Source organism: Balaenoptera acutorostrata, chromosome 1 (assembly GCF_949987535.1).
Source record: "Balaenoptera acutorostrata chromosome 1, mBalAcu1.1, whole genome shotgun sequence".
In the NCBI taxonomy this organism is placed as follows: domain Eukaryota; kingdom Metazoa; phylum Chordata; class Mammalia; order Artiodactyla; family Balaenopteridae; genus Balaenoptera; species Balaenoptera acutorostrata.
Genome location: NC_080064.1, coordinates 60,716,755 through 60,739,645, shown reverse-complemented (window position 1 = coordinate 60,739,645; position 22,891 = coordinate 60,716,755). Strand labels below are relative to the sequence as shown.

Here is a 22,891-nt window from a genome sequence, read left to right as displayed (position 1 = left end):
AATTTCAGTATAAAATTCAAACTCCATATCGTAGCATGGAAGGCCTTTACAATTTCTCCAGCCTCATTTCTCCCATTGTCTCTTTTGCACTACATATTTAAGCAATACTTAACCTACAGTTTCTTACTTATCTGTGTCTTAGTTGCAATGATATTCCTCAGGGGGAACTCCACTGAATGTTTCCAAAACACCCATTGTTTCCCACCCATCATAGGAGACAGCATGCAACATACTTGATGCAATTACTTGTTCAATGTCTGTTTTTCTTGCTAAAGAGTACCTAAATCCATTCAGTCATTATTTTCCCAGTGACTAGCAAGTATCTGGCACATAGTAAGTATTTTTTCATGAAGAAATTAATGAATATACATACTCGGTTGCAAACTTAATTTCCTATAGGACCTAGATGGGTAACTTCATTGTTGGGGGCAGCCTGAGTGGGATCTGTGGCAAACTAGATCTGCTCCATCAAAAGAGCCCATTGATATGAGACACTAAGTCCCACCTAACTGCTACCAACTGAGCATATGGACACCACCAGATCTTCCTTTTTTTTTTTTTTTTTTTTTAAATAGAGGCCAGGAATCTGGACTTTTTTTGTAAAAGTTGGTATTTTACAAGTTGGCTACAGCTCATTTTCAAAAATAGGCCAAACAAAACATGGCTGCTTGTTTCTGATCTCTGGTTGAAAGATAGGTTTGTATTGCCAGCCCTGCTCTGATGAGGCTCAGTTTGAGATCTCTCAGCATCTTTTGGGGTCTTTGTGAGAATGCTCGGCTGATAGCTCACATTTTGCACCTAAAGCAGAATTTGTCATGTTTTTGTACACAATAGACCCTTCCAATATATTTTTAATAATATCATTTTTAATATCACTTTAATTGTATCAGTTCTCTAGTTTGAAAATCATATCATCCTTGCTTCCTCCTTCTTGTTTATCCTCCAGTCTAGACAAATGCTAAATTCTAGAAGGAAGGTCTTCTTTCAGATTAGTCAAGTGGAAAGGATATGGGAGTTGGAGTAACATTCTATTGCTAGTCCATAGTTTCTATTCTATGGACTTTGCCATTTTCTAGTTGTATAACATTTGGCAAATTCTTTTAAACTCATTGTGCTTCAGTGTCCTTGGACTTAAAATTAGGATAATGAAACTTATTTGTCAGAGTTGCTCTAAGGACAAAAGAGCTACTTCATATGAAGTGCCTAGCACAGAGTAGATGCTCAATGAATGTTGAATTTCCTGTCTTCTGCTCTTTTCTTACCTCTTCCATCTGTCTTCTTTTCCTTTTCTACTGCTAATACACTGGTCCAGGCATGTGAGCTAATATGAGTTTAGAGGAACTTGGCTTTTGCATCTGTTTCTCAACTACCTGCCACTTCAAGGAAAAACTTCACAAAATATAGGTAATTTATATACTTAAGAACCTTAATTCCTTTGTAAATTATATTCCTCTGTAACCCTAAGCTTCACATACCTCATTCTCCCATGCTCTCAGCTCACAGTAGGATTGCCACTTGCCATCTTATTGGCTCACTGATTCCAGTATTTCTTTAACATATTGAGACCACTATCATTTGAATTAAATTTCAATATCCATCATGTCCCTTAAGTCCTACCAACCATCATCATCTGTACCCATATTTTCTTTCTTCTCTCTTACTAAAATGGATGAAATGTGCTTGTTCCTCTCAAAGGCGACCCCTTCATGCATTCTGTGAATCCTGTGTCCTTTTGCCTTCAGGACTTTGCTCATATAATTATCCCATCAATTTCCTTCATTTAGTTTCTCCCCCCTTTCTTCTAATTTATTCTCATTAGTGTACAAATATGCTTTAATGTCATTGATCTTAAAAAACAAATAAACAAAAGCTTATTTTGACCTCAAACTTCTCTCTAGCTTGTCTCATTTCTCTGCTTTCTCTCAGCAAAACCTCTTGAGAGATGTATATATCATATATATATACATCCACCATTGTCTCTTCAAGCCACTTCATTGGGTTTCCACCCAACTACTCCTATCAAGGTCACCAATTACGTCTATACTAGCAAATACAATGGTACCTCTTCTGATCTAAGTCAATTTCTTCTCTGAAAACATCTCTGTTCTTAGCTTCCATGACAACAGCACATGGTTTCCTCCAATATCCATAGCAACTCTTTCTCTCCTTGCTTTCCTAATTTATCAATGGCAACTCTTTCTAAATCCCTTTTCAGGCTTTAATCTCCTATCTCCCAAATCCATTCTAATAGCAAATCCTATTAACTTTACCTACAGAGCATGCTTCTATTTTCTTCACTACCACCAATCTAGTTGAAACTACCAACTTCTCACCCAAATAACCACTGTAGCCTCTAATCTCCTCGCTTCCACTCTTAACTTACCACAATGTATTCCCACATTGCACCCAAAGTGGTATTTTAAAAATATATATATAAGTTATTTAATATCACCATTAAAAAAATTCTTCAGTGGCCCCCTATCTCACTTCGGATAAAATCTTAAGCCCTTTCCTGGCTTGCTTGAACTTACAGGATTTAGCCCCACTGTCTATCTACATCTCCTACTGCACCTTATACAGCTTTCTCTTCACTCATTACACATCCATCTTCTTTCTGTTCTTTGAACATGCCTCACTTATTCCTACCCTAGAGTATTTCCTCTGCCTGGAATGCTCTTTCTCAGATCTGCATGGTTGATTCCCCCTATCATCCAAAGCACAACATAAAAGGTCACTCTTTAGAGAGGCATTTATTGTCCTCTCAACCTAAAGTAGTCTCTCAGAAATTTCCCTGCTTTAATTTCATCATGATACTTGCCATTATCTAACATTTTCTCTTAAATATTATTTTCATTCCTTTTTTACAGCAATGTAACTTTTGTGAGAACAGGAAGTTGTTGGTCTTTCTCAGTAATGTATCTCCAGCTCTAGAAGAGTTTTCTACACATATTTGATACTCAAGAAAGGTTTGCTGAATGAGTGAGCAAATCAATGGATATATTTTACCTAAAATTTGTTTTTTATATAATTTCCCAAAAACTGGTAGTAAAAATCAGCAAATGAGTTTCATTCTCATTGAAACTTCAGCGAGATTTGATATTTGGGTAAAGGTTAGCAATAAATGATGGGATGAGTAAGTCTTTAGCTGGAAGATAAAACAGTTCAAAAACTGGGCTACTACAGAAGTCCCAGTTTCTCACTGACACACATAATAAAGAGTTGTTGATACTATAAACTTTTGAAACAATAAAACATTGTAAACAAAAATAGAAATCTGAGTAAGAAAAAAATATCTAAAATTTTCCACATATAAACAATGTTTTTGACAAATGTGTCCTTCATCTTACTTTCCTTTGGGCCCCTAGAGAGTCCATCTACATTATTTATTTATTGAAAAAAAAAAAAAAACCTATGCATTTGAATGCCAAAATGATGGCAATGAAAGAACAGATTTGGATAAAGATGTTTCAGGCAAGAGATTAAACAGAGTCAGATTTTGATTATTTATGCATCACTCACGTGACAGTTTTATTTTGGACATGGTTTTTATCATATTCAGATGAATTCTATACCTTTGGCGCTGGAGGACAGACTAAATTCACACTATGCACACTGAACACCTTTGAGGGAGTGAGAGAGTTGGAAGAGGTCATTCTTTTCACCTTTATTGGATCTTCAGAGAGCCCTCCATAGATATATGTGGAGCTACTTATGTAACATGCCATGGTTATAGACAATTCTGTTTCTACAAGACAAACACTTAAGGAATTACCTGTTAATGTAAAATTTGTTTTTAAAAATGAGGCAACCTTATTAAAGAAGTGGCAGCTTTTATATTCTACATTTGCAAATTTAGCCCATGTTTAATCTAGAGCAAAGCTTTTCATATTTTTTACACATGACAATTGTTTAATCAGCAACTATAGTGATTCAAGTAGTTTCTTTTACTTTGAAAGATTCCTCTTGAGTAGAAGAAAAAAATAATCAATGATCATTCAAGCTTTGATAAACAAATCATAATTACGAACAAGCAACTCAGAATTTGTCCCCCTAAAATATTTCTTTTCTGGCTCCTTTGATGTCATTAGACTTCTCACAAAATAAGCAAGTGTCCTTGATTTCAAACAATTTTATTTAAAGGTGTAAGAAAAACATGGTTTCAGGCTCCCAAATTCTAAGTAGCAGACATCAGTGAATTAAAAGAAGAAAGAATCAATAAAATTGCAGATATATGATGTGTAGAATATGGGAGGACACTTTGGTTTTTTTGGCTTGTCTGGAATCCATTTCCCTTTTTTCATTAGAACCTCAACCTTCTTTTTAAGAGCATCCTTAACTGTATAATAATATTTTGGGAGGCATCTGGAATTTGAATCTTGAATAAATGTCATGGTTACATGGGGGTGTTTGGAGGTACACTCCTCACAAGAGCAGCAGTGTGTGGTCCGTACTGTCATTGTGCTGTGAATTCTGTGCAGCAACTCAGAGCTCTCTTGGTTTCTACCCTTTTTTTTTCATGTAAAGGTCTTCAGGCTCTTATTGATTTTGAGCCTGAGATATATTTTGAATAAATGTTCATCTTTACCATACCTTTTTATGGCCTATAATAAAAAAACAAAAACCAAAACAAAAACTGATACAACTGTAAATCCATATTAAATAGTAAATCATAGCCATTTGTTGACCAATTAACAATTTTTTGTTATTGTAGTACTGTATTTGTCTAAATTTATGTTAAAGAAGCCAATCAACTTCATTAAACATATGCCCTTTCTTATCAAAATAAGCTATTTCTCTTAGCTCAAGAGTTATATATCACTTTGCCATTTTTATAGGGCTTTCATGTACTTTATATTATTTGGTGCTCACTGTAATCCTAGGAGATGGGCAGAAATAAATCTAATGCAGAAGAGGAAGCTAAGGTTCAAAGGGGTTAAGTAAGATGTCTGAAGTCACATGATGAGGTCGTGTCAGAACTTGTGTTAAACCTAGGTCATCTCTCTTCAGAACTTACATTTACTGTAATACTTCTGTGATAATAACCAGTAACTACAGTCACTACTCTGTTTGTCAGAATCCTTCCTTATATTGTTCATCATTTTTATCTATTTAAAATGAATCTCAGATGAGTGAATCACAAAACGTTAAGTATGAAAGGAATCTCAGAGGGCTTTTTCCACCCTCTACCACCATACATGTAAAAGTATGTTCTTTGACATCCCTCCTTTGACTGCTTCTAGAGTCAAAGAGCACATTCCTTAACTTGGGAAAATATTATGTCGAAGCTCTATTTTATGTGGATAAAGTACTTAGAGTTTGGGAGTAAGAAAAAAATGCAGAGTGTACTATATTAAGTAGTGGATTATGGAGAAGCCACAAAAATTATCTCACCTCACTTCAACCCCAAGAATCAGCATCAAAAGTTAAGAAAAAAAAAAAAACCAAATTAAATGAGAGAGTTTGATTTTCTCTGTTCTCTGCAGGTATGTGCCCACATTTCCTGTCCTTCCTTACCTCTGGTCACTGTCAGAGGTCTTACTCTGCAAAATAATACACATTGTTTCAGAGGGAGCTATGCTGATGTTTTATAACAATGAAAACTTATTTCGCAGTATCTTATTACTGGTTAACACTATTGAATTGTACTCGAAATCTTCTAGAGATATAATTAAGCCTAAAGTTTTGTTGGGGGAGTAAGTGGCAGTGGTGGGCATTGTTACTTTGTGTAAGATAATGGGTAAAGCTTCTCTAGGAAGGTGATACTTGAGCAAAGACCTGAAGGAAATGAAGCAGCAGGCCATGTAGAAGAGCAGCGCTAGCAGAGGAAAGAGTGGGGACCAAATCTCTGAGTGGAGAGCTTGCTTGGCTTTTATGTGTAGGCTCGGCACAAACAGCTCCAACATAGTTGTCAGAACCCGTTCATTGGTCATTAACTTGGAGCTCTATTTTACCTGCTGGCTGCTAGCAAATGATTCAGGTGCGTTTTTGTTGCTCATTTATTTTCTTAAAAGTCCGTGGGGATTTCTTCCATTTCATGGCCAACGACTGGATCCATACCATGATAAAATTTTCACCAGTCTAAAATATCCCTCTTTGATAAATTTTTGTCTGCTTTATATTGGATGATCAAGATCTTAGCTATACAGCCCTGCATGAGTGGCCAACACAGAATCGTGAGCACCATGCAAGTGTTTTTCGGTAGCCCTTGCCTGGCACCTGGCTTCTCAATGTCTGTCTTCTTCCCAGAAGAAGCAACTGCAGATATGGAGGTGCTTTTTTTTTTTCTAGCATCTCTTAGCTCACTGACAATATTCTACACTAGATGTAATATTGTTAAGATGATGAAGCATCTAGGAAGCATGTCCTTGAAAAGCGGTCTAAGGAACTTGGAAACTTGTCTTGGAAAACAGAACTCTAAGGCAAAACAGTACTCTAAGGAACTCTATGAATTCCTTTAAAATATTTTAAGGATCAAGGCAGTAATGCCAGAAGAATAATTCCTCGTCCAGGGAAGGCAGGCCTTAATAATTTTAGTAGCACTCTGAGTGTCCAGCCAAGTTTTAGATGGATAGACAGGTGAATGGATCTACACCATTAACATACTGCAGAACTTTCTAACAATCAGAACTTTCCGATAATACAATGGTCTACTTCTTAATTGAGTGACTTCTTCCATAACAGAAAGGTTCATGAAGAGGTTGGATGACTATTATAATAGAAATAAGAGGTAGACATTTCTGCACTGAGGGGAAAGTTGGACTAGTTACTAGCTATAGGTTCTTGGAAAGCAGTGGTCCCTGCCAACACTCATGGGGCACAAAGCAAAACTTTAGTGATACATTTTGACTTGTTACTGTAGCATAATCTATTCTATCCTAACTAACACATAGTCTTTGGTTTTAGTTTTGGATAGGAATTTAATATCCCATGTGGCCTAAGATAAGTTAATTAACTTTTCTGGCCTTGATTTGCTTATTATAATAATTGAGGGCTTAAATAAAATAATTTCCAAAGTTGCATTTACTCAAAAATGACATAACGTGATTCTGTGAATCAAGGAAATTCTCTGGGGAAGTGGTGGTATTAGCCCTCACAAATGTGCAGGTGTAGCTGTTTGGGTCAGTAACCTATCACCCACTATGGGCAGAGGATTGTTTTTCTAGAAGCTGTCTTTGGAGATTTCAGTTAGAAATGACATCATGCCACAACATTTTTTGCTGGAGAGTCAATACCCAGAACTATCTTGAAATGTTACAAAATCTTACTATCGTACCCAGGGTAATTAACATGGAAAATTTCCTTTATCTGTGGTAGGGGAATGATAAACACAAATTATTGATTTTTTTCTATTCCAGGTACTCCACAAACATTATCACACCAAGTACCCTACCCTCCTATGTATCTACCTATGTATTTATCTATCTATCTATCTATCTGTCTAATCCCAGGAGTTGATGATATTATTTTCCCAGCTAAACAGTTTCTCCCAGTTTCTGAAGCAACTGAGGCTTTCAGAAAATAAAATACTTTCCCAACCAATTAGCAGTGCTAGGATCTAATCCCAGGTTTGTCTGAGTCCAAAGCCTAAGTTCTTAATCTCTAAAATACTTCTGGATAGTTTATATGGGGAAAACTTTGTAAGTACAGTACTGCAGATTTAGTCCCATCCTCTTTTATACATGGATAAATTAACCTCTTCTACCAAATTCACTCTGTGTCTTTCAATTTTGGTCACATATTGACTTTACCAAAATTATTTCTTTAATCTTTTTTAAAGTTCCTCTTCAGTTTCAAGAAGTTTCTCTGTAGGTTTTCTCTTTATTGCTCTTTTTTTTCACATTTGTCTTTCCACTCTATTACTTCATATATAATATACATCTGTGATCATCTCTTACTCTGTCTATAATTTTAAGTTTCCAGTTCCAAATAACAAGCAAAGCAGTACTAAATTATAAGCTGTGTGGATTTCTATCACTGTGTGAAAGGCATGTTATTTTGTATTTTTACCTTTTACTACAAAAAATTAAGCAACACAGATTGAACTATTCCTAATCAAAACACTACCTGTTCTTTCATATCTATTTTTTGCATCTTTTCTGACACACTCTTGACATTCTTTTCCTAATGCCATTAACCTTGATTCTGTTATCTACCTGCTTTATAAGAATGTACAGTACAGACTCTTGGCCAGCTAGAACATTCTCAGTATAAAATATCTGAACGAAAATAATTTTTAAAATGTATAAAAGGTAATTCTTGCCGTAATGTAATAGCAAGAATACAAATGGTTATCTCATTACACAATAAATCTGAAATCACAATGGTAATAATATCAAAATAATACCAAGAAAACAGTAAAATAAGATGGCAGACAAAAAATACTTTATTTAATCTAACTTTGAAAGGTTTAAATCCCCTAAGGGCGCAATACTTTGCCTACAGGTCCTTACAAACTTTGATTAAGAGGAACTTTTCCTCGCAAAACAGCGATGTTACAGCATTTTGTTTGTAGTGTACACTGTGGTAATCTCTCCAACAGTTCTTCCACCTCACTTCCTTGTGTTGCTGCCAGTAACCACAACTCCACAGAGGTGGCCCATCATTGTTTAACCCTATCAGAGTAATCTCACTTTTCTTGACATAGTGGATCCCATAGCAAATGGACTGGATCAACAATGAACATGTGACACAATTAAGGTCAATGAGACCTAAGGACAAGTTAACTGAAGAATTCTGGGGGAGACACTTCTCGTCCTTCTCAGAAAAAGAAAGAGTTTTCAGAAGCCAAAATTGTCTAATTTGGGATGCTGTGGACATGAACACTGGAACAGTTCTAGCCATTCTGCCGCATGAGAGAAAGCCCGCCTCAGAATAAAGCTGATCCCACACAAAGCAAATAGAAACATACCAAGTCTGGAGCTTGTTCTGAGATGCATTTTCCACTTCTGTGAGCCAATCAAGCCTATTTCTTGTTTAAATCAGTTTGGATTGGGTTTTGTATTACTTGAAACACACATAATGAGCCCTAATTGATATGTCAGTCCTTTTGTTTCTTAATTTACCTATTTTTCTAATAATGCACAAATATATCCATGTATTATTATAATCAAATCTCCAAGTCAGATAATTTAGATCATATCTCAATATCAGATACTTTAGAAGAAAGGAACTTACAGGGCTGTTTTAGGAAACTAATAATATTGAACCTTGGGAGTCAAAGAAACCTTGAGAGATTATGGAGAGGTCTTTGAAATACATAAAGCATACCAACAACAAAAGATAACCATTTCTCCTGAATTCTAATACATTGCAAAAGTGTTATTATGTCCTTGGTTCACTTGTATTATTTTTATTTATTGTTAATCCAAGCTCTCTTCATTAAGCCCCTAGTGACTGACTTGATATGTAAAACTCTCCAATGGCATTTTCTGCCTGATGCATCAAGTCAAACAATGCTGTGTGACTCTCAAGACCTTTCATAATCTGGGTTCCCTCTGCTCTCCCTACTCTACCTACATGTGTCAGCACTCGCCCACTTGCACCTGCAGCTGCAGACTCTTCACAGCTTTGGTGTTCCTCTCCTCCCCCTCTACGTATATTCCATCTTGGTTTTTGCATCTGTGCTTTTTGGTCAGGCCCTTCCCCATCCCCTCCAAGAGTGGAACTCTTCTCTATACATAAGCTCTACCACAGGATTTGATTCTTTGTCTCTGATTATACTTTATTGTGTATTCACCTCTAAGGCTTCAGTTTTCTCTGTGATTAGGTTGTCAGATCCTTGAGAGCAAGGGTTGAGATTTATTTCTATTATAACCCCCCTAAAGCTTCAAATACTGTGTAGCAGAGTAGATATTAAATGAGTATGTACTCGATTAATTAACCATGTTTTTACTATTTGTCTTACAGACTCTGTTGCATGCATCTAGAAAATGATTTTAAATCGCTGGATTGCCTTAGGGCTGCCAGATTTAGTAAATAAAAATATAAAATGCCCAGTTAAATTGTAATTTCAAAGAAATAACAAACTTTTGTGTTTTAGTATAAGTATATCCAATGTAATATTTGGGATAGAATTATACTGAAAAATGGCCTGTTTTTTTTTAGTTTAAAATTTAAACTCTACTGGATGTCCTTTATTTCATCTGGCAATTCTAGATTGACCTGACCTAAAAAAACCCAAAACTTTGTGCTTAATTTCTTAAATTAGAGCTAAATGCCACATTTATGAATTGCATAACCTTATACAGTCTTACTAATCAAGTCCTATAGTACATGAAGTTCTCTGCATTGTTTCATCTAGCAGCGACAAAACATAGATCGAGTATCCATTATGTGAAAGTCACCATGTATCCTCCTGTACAGGGAGGCAAAGATGAATAAGAACGAAAGATTCATCTAAGATGAATAAGATCTTTCCCTCTACCCTCAAGTAGTTCATAGCCTGGTGGAAGACACAGCCCATTTCTGTCCAGCCTCCACTTATGTGCAATCTGGATGTTAATCCATATGACCAAAATTTTTTTAGGCCTGACTCAGCCCTCCTGGGCAAAGATTCAAGATGACACTATACACATAGGTTGTCAAAAATGAAGGATAGGGTTTCCCTGGTGGCACAGTGGTTGAGAATCTGCCTGCCAATGCAGGGGACACGGGTTCGAGCCCTGGTCTGGGAAGATCCCACATGCCACGGAGCAACTGGGCCCGTGAGCCACAACTACTGAGCCTGCGCGTCTGGAGGCTGTGCTCCGCAACAAGAGAGGCCGTGATAGTGAGAGGCCCGTGCACCGCGATGAAGAGTGGCCCCTGCTCGCTGCAACTAGAGAAAGCCCTCGCACAGAAACAAAGACCCAACTCAGCCAAAAATAAATAAATAAATTTAAAAAAAAAATGAAGGATATTGGTTTTGAAGTACACGTTAAAGAGTTCCTGTCTCTGAAGTGTTATATAAACTCCGTAATCCATCATCCTAAATGAAAACAATTATTCAAAAATCCTTTTGATCAGAACATTTTACTCTGCTTTTGATATTAAGTTAGTTTTTATGATGGGAGATTTTTTTTTCTGGTTCTTGGATATTTAACATGCATTTTTTTTAGCGTAAGCAATGGAAATGTATTGCATGACATTTTTCCCCTCTTAGCCATTAAGTTCTTCACGGGTGAATGCCATTCCAGCTACTTAATCTGAGTCACTTATTTAGGTGAACAATAGGATCCAATGATTTAGATTTTGAACCTTCTGCTGTGTGGCCTTAGTCCACTTTAGCTAATCTCTCCAATGTTTTCTGGTCATAGGAGACATTTTCTTTGCATAGCACAACATCATAATGGCAGTGTGTGTGTATGTGTGTGTAAAGTTTGACATTAGTTAAAAAATTTTAGCTACACTATATTTATAAGTTGTATGCCATATAAATTCAGTGATGTTTGTAATAACCAAAGATTTCAAATTCTAGAAATAACAGGATGTTTTTTATAATAGTATACTTGACTCTTTGTGTGTGTGTGTGTGTGTGTGTGTGTGTGTGTAAAAGCATTTCTTAGACTTATATAATTCAAGGCTTTAAAACAATGTCACCTTAACATACAACATACAAATTTTCAGTTCTGGAATAGAGAGTACCATCTTTTCCCTTTCTTTTCTAAACATAAGCTATTGATCTCAACCCACCAACCTGTTATTTTCTTGGAGATCATCTTAAGTTAAAATAAAAAGGCATATTTCGTAAAATGATGATTTCAATGGAGCTCAGTTGGTTATTGGCATATTACATGAAGTTGCAAACGGAGTCGCATTAAAAGGTAATGAGAATATTGGGAAAAGTTATATTAATTTGAATGATTTGTCAATGACCTAGCTAGAAGGCTGTAGTTAGCGTTATCATTATGCCAAGTCTCTGGAGTTATGAAATACGCATTTGAAGTACATATTTTAGGTTGTCAAAAATTACCTTTGGTAGCTCTTCAATTTGATTGGCATCTAGGTAAAGTTCCTCTAATGTCCGTTCAAAGTTAAAGACCTCCTTTGGCACCTGCTGAAGGCTGCAGTGGGAGTAATCTAAAACTGAGATGATTTCTTCTTCACCTCGGAAACATCGGCACGGCACCAGACGGCCGATGATTTTCCGCTTGGTGGTCATCTCCAGGCACTGCACTAGAGAAAAACAGAAAAAAAAGCCACCTGTTTAACCACCTGCCTTTGGAAGGCATTCTTATAACATTTAAAGCTTAGAAATTTACTTATGTTGTATATTTTATAATTATATAATGCCTTAAAAAAGTTTACATAAGACATGCACATGCAGTAGATCATTTAATCCTTAAACAGCTCGCCAAGGTATGTAAAGACAGGTTTTTATTCCCATTTAACAAATAAAGAAATGGATTCAGAAAGGGTCAGAATCCCATCATCACACAGTTTGGGAATGGCAGAACTGGGCCAGAATACAATCCTGACTTAGTGCAATGCTTACACTCACACTTGAAACATGGAACTATAATATGAGTTTTTAAAATTTTATACAAACTGCAGCGCAGAACAGAAACCGCCAGAATTTGTTGGAAAAAAACACATTTCTCTCATTTCTGTGAAATAGTCAAATTTTACCCATAAGGTTTATGATATCCTCTTTTTGACTCAAATTTGTTCCATTAATCAATAATTATTTATTAAATAACTAATATGCTCCAAACGTTGAACTAGGTACTGGGGATAGAGAGATGAATTGAACAAAGCTCCTGTTGGAGCTACAGTTGTATTGGTTATTCGCTTCAGAATAAGAATGTGTGCCTATGAATCCTTTTATTTTAATGGGAGAAAAAATCATGGCAGAAATTTCTGTGACATCCTGGCATGTCTTTCTCTAGGTTAAAATGACCAAATGCCATGAAATCTTGCACAAAATTGGTATCATGGCATCTATAACACTTTATTAAAGTTACTGTTTTTCATGTTATTCTTTCCCTAGACTGCAAGGCTATTGAGGGTAGAAACTGTGTTTTGTTCATTTTTACATTTGTATCCGTTCTTGACATATAGTAGATATTCAATAACAAACGTAAAATGAACAAATCAGTTCATGAATGAATAGATGGATACATTTGGGACTCTCTCCCCAACCACCAACATATACTGATAATTTGCTTGAAAAATTGCTCATTCTAACTAAAATGTCACTATCTCTGTGAATGTCTCCCCAGGATAAATGAATAGCGTCTTCCTCTGAGCTCCCAGGGCACTAATCATATTGCTTCCTAATTATGTGTACTATTTCCTTGTGTACTGGGTGAGTTCTTGAAGGAGAGGATCTTGTCTTATTCATCTTTGAATTCACAATAACAGTACACAGTTTGCCATCTGCAGAAATAGTACTGAATGAGCATCAATTTGAAACTTGCATTTTATTCATTGATTTGTTTTTACTTATCAGCATAAACCTATTGCCGAAAGAGAAAGTAGTAATAGTTCACAAAAATAATATAGCATTTTGTTTTGCAATGGCTTAGATTAAATCAAATTTGGAGGCAAATGAATACAGTATGCTTAAGAGATGTTGAGAGTTCAGCCGAAAGCCATTTTTATTCCTTCTTTTACTTATGAAATTAATAAAATTATATTTTGGGACAGGTTCATGAGTCAGCTCTTATAGAAGGTTATAAGAACATGGTAATCTTTAGAAGGTTTAACTAAAAACATTAAGAAGATGGTCTTTCCTCTCCATTACTTTCTATCTCTTGAACTCCTACACTTCTCATTTCTGGGAGCTTGAATCACAAGGTTTTGTAACTTTTATTTTACTCGATTTTCCTTGAAAGCCCTGATTGTAGGTTGGTCTCTACATGGGATCTAGAATGTATCAAGCAGCCAGTAAATGCATCTAATAAATATATGACATATATTAGGTACCTAGTAAATATTTTTTGAGGTTATTGCAGTTGTAAAGGTAAGTGATGATGGCTCAGACTATGATAGTGGCAGTGAGGATGGGGAGAAGTGATAGACTGGAAAGGTATTTAAGAAGGAGAATCCAAAGTGTGGGTAATGGATTAGATGAGAGGTGGAAGGGGTGCTGTGGGGAGAGGGAGAAGTCTTGAAAAATTCCTAGGTTTTTAATTTATCACTAGTCGCCACATTGACTATCCAGCTGTGATGCCGTCGAGCTGACTCAAGGTGTGTATCCTGTCTGTGTCTATGACTCACAGGTGAGGAATCAATTGTTCATATGTTGTTTTTGCCCAGTTCCTTGCACTCACCCTTTTGTGCTGAACCTTGTAGCTATTTCTTGATACCCATCTGTTGCTGCAATTGCAAATTTTTTATTATGAAGAGAAAAAAGAGAACATCCAGGCCTGGACCTAAACCATTTGGCCAGAGTGTCCACTGTCCACTAAGACTTTTGCAATTTAATTTACTTAGGACTGCTTTCCCTTTTGTTGATCAAAAAAGTAGGCTCTTCTGGTCATCTTTTCAGTCCCTTGTCTCATTCTTACAATGTGCTGAGCTTTCCCCCTGACCCAACTTCTCTTTTCTTCAATCCCACTGAACTCTGAAATTGTGCCTTATGTCATGATCAATAACTTCATTGATTCTCTCCACTGAAGGCTTCCTCCCCTTCATAGTCTCAACTAAAACATGGTTCACTTATAGCCTTTAAAAGTGGAGCATGCTGATTTTCTCATACCTTAAACACTTCAAGGTTGGAAAGTGGAATTGATATCCTCCCTTGCTCTCTAAAAATTATTAATCTTCTCTCATCCTAAAAAAAGTCCTGCTCCTCTGATGGTCTCATTACCTGGTAGTAACATCTTTCTACTCTTTCTCATATCATTCATTACCACCTCTAGAACCCACTGATGACTTTGGTATGTGATTCATGGACTATCTCTCAATCAGAACTCCTTCCCTTCCTGATTTATGCTCCCTACACATTATAGCTTTCAACTTTTTTTCCATCTGAAATTTCTAAGTAACTTGATTGTAGTGCTACTACATGATTTTTCCCTTGCAGATATCTAGTATGTAACATGGTAGTTTACCTTTCTTCTAACAAAGTCTCAACAAACTTCTAACCAACCAAAATATATATAGCAATTTTGTTTTAAATTAATAGTACTTATTTTATTATAGCTATAAATGTCACTGTAATTCAGGCACATTGTATTTCTTCTGCATCTTATTGTTTCTTTAAAAATGTTTTTTTCCTTTGTTTGGCTTGTCTATGTGTCTTTCATTAATTCAATTTCCTGACTATCTCCTCTTCTCTTGGTATAGTGAAAAACATGTAATCTATCACATTTCCCCCTGGAATAATCCTTCAGGAGCATTATATCTTCCTGCTTCAGTCTGGAGTGGTCACTTTACTTTTCTAGACCTGATATATATATGTGTGTGTTTGTGTGTGTGTGTGTGTGTGTGTGTGTGTGATCCTGTAATTTCTCTTCACTGTCATTCTGTGAATTTTACATTTCCTTCTGTTTTATTCCTATTTCCTGGACCCCATGTCTCTTCTTTCTAGACTTATTGGACTATGATATCCAATGGTGAAATATAACATCCAGTAACTTACTGAGAAAGAATCTACAGTAGGAACATTTTTGAGACCTCTGCATATACGAACATGATTTCATTTCACCCACAAACAATTGAAAGTTTGGCTGGATATATACTTCTAGGTCAGAAATAATTTTCTTTATAAATTCAAAGGCATTTTTAAAGTATTATTTTCTAGCTTTTAAGGTTGTTGTCAGGAAATCCAGCTCTATTACTATTCAAAATCCTGTTTTACGCCCACCTTCCCCTCTCCCAAAATACTTTAGAACTTTTATTCTTAGTCTTTTGAAATTTCATGACAATGTGCTTTGATGTGTTTTTATCCATTGTACTGGGTGCTAGATGGGCCCTTTCACTTTGGAAGCATTTATCGTTAAATTACGTTAAATTTTCTGTTATTATTTAATTGATGATTTTCTCCTCCTCTTCATTGTTTCTATTTTCTTTTCCTGTAATCCTGATTAGTTGAATGTAGGAAATGTCCAGTAATTTAATTATTTTTTCTCTTGTAATTTCCATGTCTTTGTGTTTTTATTTTATTTTCTGGAAGATTTTCTCAACTTCATCTTCTAAATACATCTCCTGTATTATCTTTTATTAGATAACATATTTTTATTGTTCAAAACTTGCTTCCTAAATGCATGCTCCTTTTTTTTTTTTTAATTTTATTTATTTATTTATTTATTTATTTATTTATTTATTTATTTATTTTTGGCTGTGCTGGGTCTTCGGTTCGTGCGAGGGCTTTCTCTAGTTGCGGCAAGTGGGGGCCACTCTTCATCGCGGTGCGGGGACCGCTCTTCATCGCGGTGCGCGGGCCTTTCACTATCGCGGCCCCTCCCGTTGCGGGGCACAGGCTCCAGACGCGCAGGCTCAGCAGCTGTGGCTCACGGGCCCAGCTGCTCCGCGGCATGTGGGATCTTCCCAGACCAGGGCTCGAACCCGTGTCTCCTGCATTAGCAGGCAGATTCTCAACCACTGCGCCACCAGGGAAGCCCCCATGCTCCTTTTTAACAGTATCATGATTATATTTCAGGGTGCCATGTCATTTCATTTCTCTAAGAAGATATTAGCTATAGACTTTTTTTTTTTGCCTTTTCCCCCTGCTCCTTGTATTTTTTCTGAGTTCCATTTGCTGTTTGTTTCTTTTGGTCTTTATTTTTCATGATAGGGGTCTTCCACAAATATCTGGTGATCCCTGGCTGTCCTTCAATATTGAAGAGTGACTCTCTAAAGAACTAATTGGAAGCTTTGTATGCATAATAGGTATCACTGCAGGACGACTGGCAGCAAGACAAAGAATATTCTGATCTTCAGCCTGAGGCATAGCTATGAAACAGGAGGGAAGGAGGCAGGGCACAACCTTTAAAAGAATGACATAGCCATAGTACATGATGAAAACTAGTGAGAACCAACTAGGTACAAGATGGCAGAAGATTCAACTTCCAGTGGACCTTGAGCATAATTATTCACTCATTGTAATACATTAGCATGCTAAATGACACTCCCACAGGTGCCATGACAGTTCCAAGGCTGACTATAAAAGGCCAAAAAGTGGGTGGTAGCCCATTTCCTGGAAATCTCTGCCCCTTCCCCAAAATAATTGGAATAATCCTCCCACTCATTAGCCTATGAAAAATGCAGCCCATAAAAACTAACCATGCCATATTTTGAGGCCTCTTGCCTCTTGCCTTCTGAGATGGCTCACACTCTGTCTGTGGAGTGTGTTTCTATCTAAATAAACCTGATTCTTACCTATCACTTCGTCTCTGAATTCTTTGGCGATGAAGAAAGACCTTAAATTCACTGGGAAGAGCTATGCAGTTTTGTAAATAAGGATTTAAGTCGATTTTTCTATTTTCAGTACTAAGTCTCCTCAGTTCTTTGTCTGGTACCTGTTGTCTCCAAGACTCTAAGGAAAACTATGAAGCAAATCAATTTTTACATCCCTTTGTGGGTGCTTTATAATGTAACTGACAATGTACTTTTTATATAGGTGAATATAAACTACATCTTCTTTCCCTGTCTTCTTAAAATTTGTTGAAATCTCTTATCTCCTGGTGTCTTCTCTTCAATTTTCTCTCTCTTTGTGAGTATATGCATCTTAGAATTTCTTTTAGTTTAGTGGAATTTTGGTTGTAAGTACAGATCAATAAGGAAGGTGGGAGATTAACTTCCATGTTTAAAAGAAAGTTTTCCTTTAATCCCCTTCATACTTTTAATCCCTTCTTACTTGACCTATTAGGAGCATTGGACGGAGAATTATATTTTTCTTTCAGAAACACTCTCTTCCTTTGGCTCCCCTGACTTCACAGTCTTCTGACATTTATCCTTCCACTTCGGTTCCTCAATTTCAATCTTTTAAGAAGATCCATCTTCTCTAGCAAATATTGACATTTATAGTATTAGAGAGTTATTCCCTGGCTAGGCTTGTTGCCCTTCCAATTGTATGCTCTCTCCCTTTCAATCTTTACAATCTCACTCACCTTTCCCAACTCTTTTCATTTAACTTTGATGAGTGATGGCTATAAAGTTTTTCAAATTTCTACTCAGATTTATTTCCCTCATCATTTCAACTTTGTGTTTTATGAGCATCTCAAACATAACATGTTCAAAATTGAAATGATGCTCTTCAAAGGTATGGAGCCCATCATCGTAGTCAAGACCTTGGACACTGAAGCCAACTCCTTGGCTGTGTGACTCTCAGCACATATTTAACCTCTATCAGTTTAGTCATCTCTAAGATAACAGAGTACATACCAAGCTCATAGAATTGTGTCTTCAAGTTTTAAGCATTCACTAAGTGTTGGCAATTACTCTTCTGCCCAAACCTCCTCCTCCTCCTCCTGTGCTCTCAGTCTCAGTGAATGGCAATACAGTTCACCTAGTTTCTCAAGATAGAAAGCTTGGCAATGTTCTTGACTCCTCTCATTCCCTCACTTCCCACATCCAACAATCACCAAGTCCTAAACCTTCAAGAGCCTAAACATATCCTGATTCAGGTCTGTTTTTCTTCATTTCAACTGCCCAGCAACATAGTTCAAACTATTTTCTCTTGCATATGTACCTGTCTCTCTCTTTCTATTGTTCTCCCACCACAGTGAACCTGGGGTGACCTTTAAAAACACAAACATTATTATGTCACCTTCTTTCTTCAAATACTTCAATGATTCCTCTCTGCCCTCCAGACAAAGTCTAAAGTCTTTATTGTGGCTTAAAAGTATGATATGGTCCTCTGGCCTGACTGCTGTCTTCCACACTCACACTCAGCTCTCTGTGCAGCCTGGCCAGGTACCACTCTTCTCATTGTTTTCTTTGTTCTTCTTATTCATGGTTTCTTTTGCATTTCTAGGACTACATGATCTTTCTTCTACTAGGGCCTTCAGAAATAGGGCTGCCTTTGCACAGGGTACATTTCCTTGCTCTTTAAAAAAAATTTAGATTAGAAGGGAAAGTAGCCTCTCTTTATTCAATATGTTCCAATTCTGTATGTCATCATCTCTATATGTTTCAATTATATGTTGCCATACCCTTTGATCACATTTTAATTACATGTTCAAATCAATCTTGTTCACTAGATTCAAACTTCTGTGAGGACAGGGACCATGTCTAGCCTTTAAACACTATATTTCCAGTAACTTTAGTATCTAGTTCAGAGTAGATACTTTAAAAACATTAACTGTATTAGTAAATGAATATGGTAACTAAAGATGATTATAATGACTTTTATTTGCATAGTCCTTGCAAAATTTCAAAACAATTTACAATTTATCACCTTTTTTTTCACGACAAATAAGCATTCATATATTATTTTCTGTATTTCAATAATAAACTAATTAAGGTTTAGTGAGTCTGTAATGTGCATAAGGTCACACACAGAGTAATTAGTAGAATTGAGATTAGATCTCATTTTTCTTGACCCCAAAGTCATCATTTTTCCCATTAGCAGACCCTGCATTACATTTACAGTGATACACATAGATCAGCATATGAGAATTTATCAAACATGAATTTACTAGTTGTTCTATACCACACACACACACACACACACACACACACACACACACTCACTCACACACTTGATAGTTATTTACACATAGACTACTTCATAGGTGCAAACAGAATGATGGGGTAGCAGTGAGGGAAATAACATTGTTCTCTTATCTGGTGATAAGAGTTTAAACATTTTTTTGCATGCCAAAAGTATGAAAATACAGTAGGGTAGAATGAGTAGAGCATAACATACAAGAAAGCACATAAATGTTTCATACATGATATATAGAAGCAACTTTTGCTTTTTTCTGAAACATGACCATTGCCCAGTATACCGTAGAAGCATGCGGCTTCACATCTAGTGTATGGACTTTGACTCAGAAGCGACCAGATTTCCGGTTTTACTACTATCCTTAGCAAACATCCAAAAGAGGAATTCTTAGATTTTCAGTTTTTCAAAGGGATTTAAAAAGGCAAGAGGAAAACAAGTATTCATCTCTTCCTGTTAAAGTCCTTCCAATAAATTCCTTAAATCAAAGATAAGAGTATTATCTTTTTTGGATTCTCACTGCATGGATTATCTTCTCTCTTGAATCATATATATATATATATGTATATATATATATATATATATATATATATATATATATATATATATCTGAATTGAATAGCTAAAGGGGATTTTTCTTTTTCTATAACCACAGCATGCAGTCAACAGTCTCCCTTTCAACACTCTCCCTGAGTCAGACGTATTTAAATAGCAGGGCTCGCTAACATGGCCTAACATAGGTGAAACAGCAAAAAGACTTATCTTGCTACAGTCATCAGATCCTTCTCTGTTCATAATTTAAACCAAAGAGAATTTCAACCACTTGAGAAATATGCCTGCAGTAGTTGACCCAAGCAATAAGAATATATGTATCAAAACACCTGATTTCCAGTACCACTGCATTCTCTAGGATTTTAGACCCATGTATGCCAGTGTTACCCTTGCCTAATATTTCATCCCTGGAAAGTTAAAGGGATAAGGGAAAGTTCAATCTTTCCAAGATTTCTTGTGATAAATACTCTGGCTGTCCTCATTAGTTGGCACAGTCTTACATTTTTCAAATGACAAATGTTTCTAATTTATTCACTGAGAAACCCTTTGCTTCACTAAGTGTGCCACAGAGATATGGAAACCTGCCAAACTCTCTCCATGTCCTACTTCAAGAAACATCTTTAAAACCATTACCTAACCTGAAGTAGTCTCTGAAACTCCCTTATCAAGACAACATACATGGTGATTCTTGGACTTCAAGTGGAGCATCTGAGGTTTGTTTGTTTTTTGATTGCTGAAATATTCACATTTCAAAAATACTCAGATTTCATGGGTTTGTTTTCATCTTACCATTACAATATCTGAAAGCCTGCAATTGTTATCCACAATTTGATTTGATATCACTACAAGGAAACCAGTTTGTCTTCACGAAGATCAATGGACTGTTATTAGGATAAACACATTAGTGGTCTTTAATGCTGATATTATCACATCAGCAATCAAAACAAGAAATCAAGAAGGAAAGCATGGTGTCTGGTACCAAGAAAAAGCTTTTTTAATACTTCTAATTCTGCTTTTAGACAAGTGAGTTCTTTTAAGAATAGCAGTGCTTCCATTCTCCTTCCTCACATATTTCCCAGGAATTTTCATCCACTGACTCCAGAAAGTCTCTTTCTATGAATGATTCCTAATATAAACCATCATCCCTGATTTAGTTTCTAACTGCTTAATGAGCCACCTATCTTTAAATAAAACTCAACTTGTCTAAAGGAGAACATGAAAATATTTACTAAGTTCCTACTCTGTACCAGACACTGTGCTTTCCCTCTTGATTTCTTGCTTTGATTAGTTGTGTTTTAATTCTCTTAATGTTGTACCTTGGAGTCATCTTTTACTACTCCTTTATTTCCTTCTCTATTAGACATTCAATGTCTTCCCTTTCCTTTCCTTACCATTCAGTCAATCTAGTTCAGATCCATATCATCTCCTAGTAGTACTGCCCAAAGTAATACAGTACGAAAGTATACTATTTCCAGACATCTTTCCTTTACAATCATTTATGCAGCAAATATTTATTAAGTGTCTACTATGTGCTGGGTACTGGGTTATATGGTGGGAAAAATCAGTGAGTAAAAGAGCTACGTTCCCTGCTCTAATAAATTTCCTGGATAGTGAGGGAGATAAATATTGAACAAAAAATTAAGCAAGTAAATCCATACTTGTACATTGTAATAATTGCTTTAAAAGAAAATATTAGAGTTTTATCCATTTTATATATTTACACATTAAGTAGCTTGATTAATCCCCTAAAATGCATGTCCATTCCCCAGTTCTAAAAGCTTCACTGTGTCTACATTTTCAATAGCAGTATTTCCCAGTCCATGTCCCTGGGTCGTATTTCTTCTAAGAAATAAGCACTGTGCATTAGCAAATTAAGGGCTCAGAGAGGTTTTGTGACAAAGAAATATGCTTATTTTTGTTCAAACCAGTGTTTCCTAAACCACTTAAAATTTAAAACATGTAAAATGTTATAGTTTATCACCATAATTAGGAATTAGTCTTCTGAATCACACATTTTAGGAAAGGCTGGTCTACAAGATTCTTTAGCTTGACAGTCAAGCTCTCTTTAATCTACTTTTCAGCTGTTTTATCTAGTACTTCCAAGTCTGTGCTCTACCTTAAACCACACCCAATACTTAATGTACCTGATCCACTTTCTTCATCTATACCAATCCTGCCAATCTACAGTAATACCATTACATCTTTATAAATCATGTTGAGTAATTTTATTTATTGGTTATTATAATTTGTTCGCAGGTCTTAAAACATCACAGTCGCTGATGTTAAAGAAGCTTGTGTTTAGGAACTTCTGGGAACGACAAATAGAATGTTTTTTTTACTCTTTAATTTATTTAAGTCCTTGCTTACTAGTCATAGTGTGCTCCAGTAGAAAAGAGATCCACAGAATCTGAGTTTGGATCACTTATTGAAGCTCAAATTCTTCTTTTTAAAGTCTTCTCTAACTGTTCCAGACTATAAATAATGCTGCTTTCCTTGTCTTCCTCCTCTTCCTTACTATTATTATTGTCATCTTAACACTAACTACTCTAAAGAACATCAACGTAAGGCTTATAGAATCAATCTGAAAAAAAATCTCGAGAGAAGATTTGTACTGAGTAGTGGCATTTACGAGCTTACTAAAAAATCTCTCCTTATTTTTACATAGGTGAAAAACAATATTTTAATACTCCTGTCCTTCTTTCTCCATACATCCCCTCCTAGAATTTTTATCTACTGACTTACTTAAAT

General features: G+C 36.0%; 1 protein-coding gene across 2 annotated transcripts in view; it reads right to left on the bottom strand.

The window, feature by feature from the left end:
- Nucleotides 1-22,891, bottom strand: part of LRRC7 (leucine rich repeat containing 7) — a 508,378-nt gene that overhangs the window by 306,683 nt on the left and 178,804 nt on the right. For both annotated transcript variants that reach the window (XM_057529777.1, XM_057529769.1), the window contains exon 3: nt 11,951-12,153. In XM_057529777.1, coding sequence (XP_057385760.1) covers nt 11,951-12,153 — 203 coding nt within the window. The remainder of the gene's footprint in view (nt 1-11,950; nt 12,154-22,891) is intronic.